This window comes from Myotis lucifugus, unplaced genomic scaffold (assembly GCF_000147115.1).
Source record: "Myotis lucifugus unplaced genomic scaffold, Myoluc2.0 scaffold_565, whole genome shotgun sequence".
Lineage (NCBI taxonomy): Eukaryota > Metazoa > Chordata > Mammalia > Chiroptera > Vespertilionidae > Myotis > Myotis lucifugus.
In genome coordinates, this window is record NW_005871613.1 from 389,515 (window position 1) to 390,329 (window position 815).

General features: G+C 63.1%; 1 protein-coding gene across 3 annotated transcripts in view; it reads left to right on the forward strand.

Moving 5' to 3' along the window:
- Positions 1–815, forward strand: part of GTF3C5 (general transcription factor IIIC subunit 5) — a 12,454-nt gene that overhangs the window by 1,206 nt on the left and 10,433 nt on the right. For all 3 annotated transcript variants that reach the window (XM_006104407.3, XM_006104408.3, XM_023745683.1), the window contains exon 2: positions 248–467. In XM_006104407.3, coding sequence (XP_006104469.1) covers positions 248–467 — 220 coding nt within the window. The remainder of the gene's footprint in view (positions 1–247; positions 468–815) is intronic.

The window sequence follows — 815 nt, forward strand, 5'->3', positions numbered from 1 at the left end:
TGACCCCCAGCTCAGCTGGCAGCCGCGAAGAAGAAGAGCCCTCGTTTCCTCTGCCACATAACAACTGCGATGCTCGGGTTTGCAAGTGAGCCTTTGGGGAACTAAGAGCTCTGAACGAAACATGAGCTCCTGGCCCTTCCTCTGTCACCTGGGTCACACCAGGCAGGCTCCTGCTGAGAGAGGTTCAGTCCCCTGCCGGCCACTTAGCTGGCCACGGCTTCATCCGTCTCCCTTGGCCTCGGCACAGATCTATGGAGACCCCACCAAGAGGCTGGAGCTCTACTTCCGGCCCAAGGACCCCTACTGCCACCCCGTGTGCGCCAACCGCTTCAGTACCAGCAGCCTGCTGCTCCGGGTGAGGAGGAAGACGAAGCGGCAGGAGGGGCTGCCGGGGCCCGAGGCCCGCCCCCAGGTCACCTTTGACGTGGATATCCTTGGCATCGTCCCCACCATTTACAGATTTCAAGGTAACGGCAGGTGCACTCTTCCCGAACTCGGGTCTCTCAGGCAGTGTCCCCACGGCCTGCAGGAGCCTGGCGGGTCAGCCACACAAGTGAAGGGAGCCAGGAATGCACAGGCCTGCGGGGCGGGAGGTGAGGGCCTCTTCCCTCCAGCAGCAGCTCCCTGCAGACCTCGGGAGGCTCCTGAGAGAACCTGGAGGTCCATGAGAGGTGCCCTAGCTTTCAGACTTACTGTGTGGGCCGCCACGTAAGGCTGGCCACAGGCCTGGCCTGCAGTTTTCAGCCCCCCTCCCCCTGTTGGGGAACCTGCTCAGCCTTCACTGCTGCCGCCGCCTCCCCTCAGAAGCCTTCCCA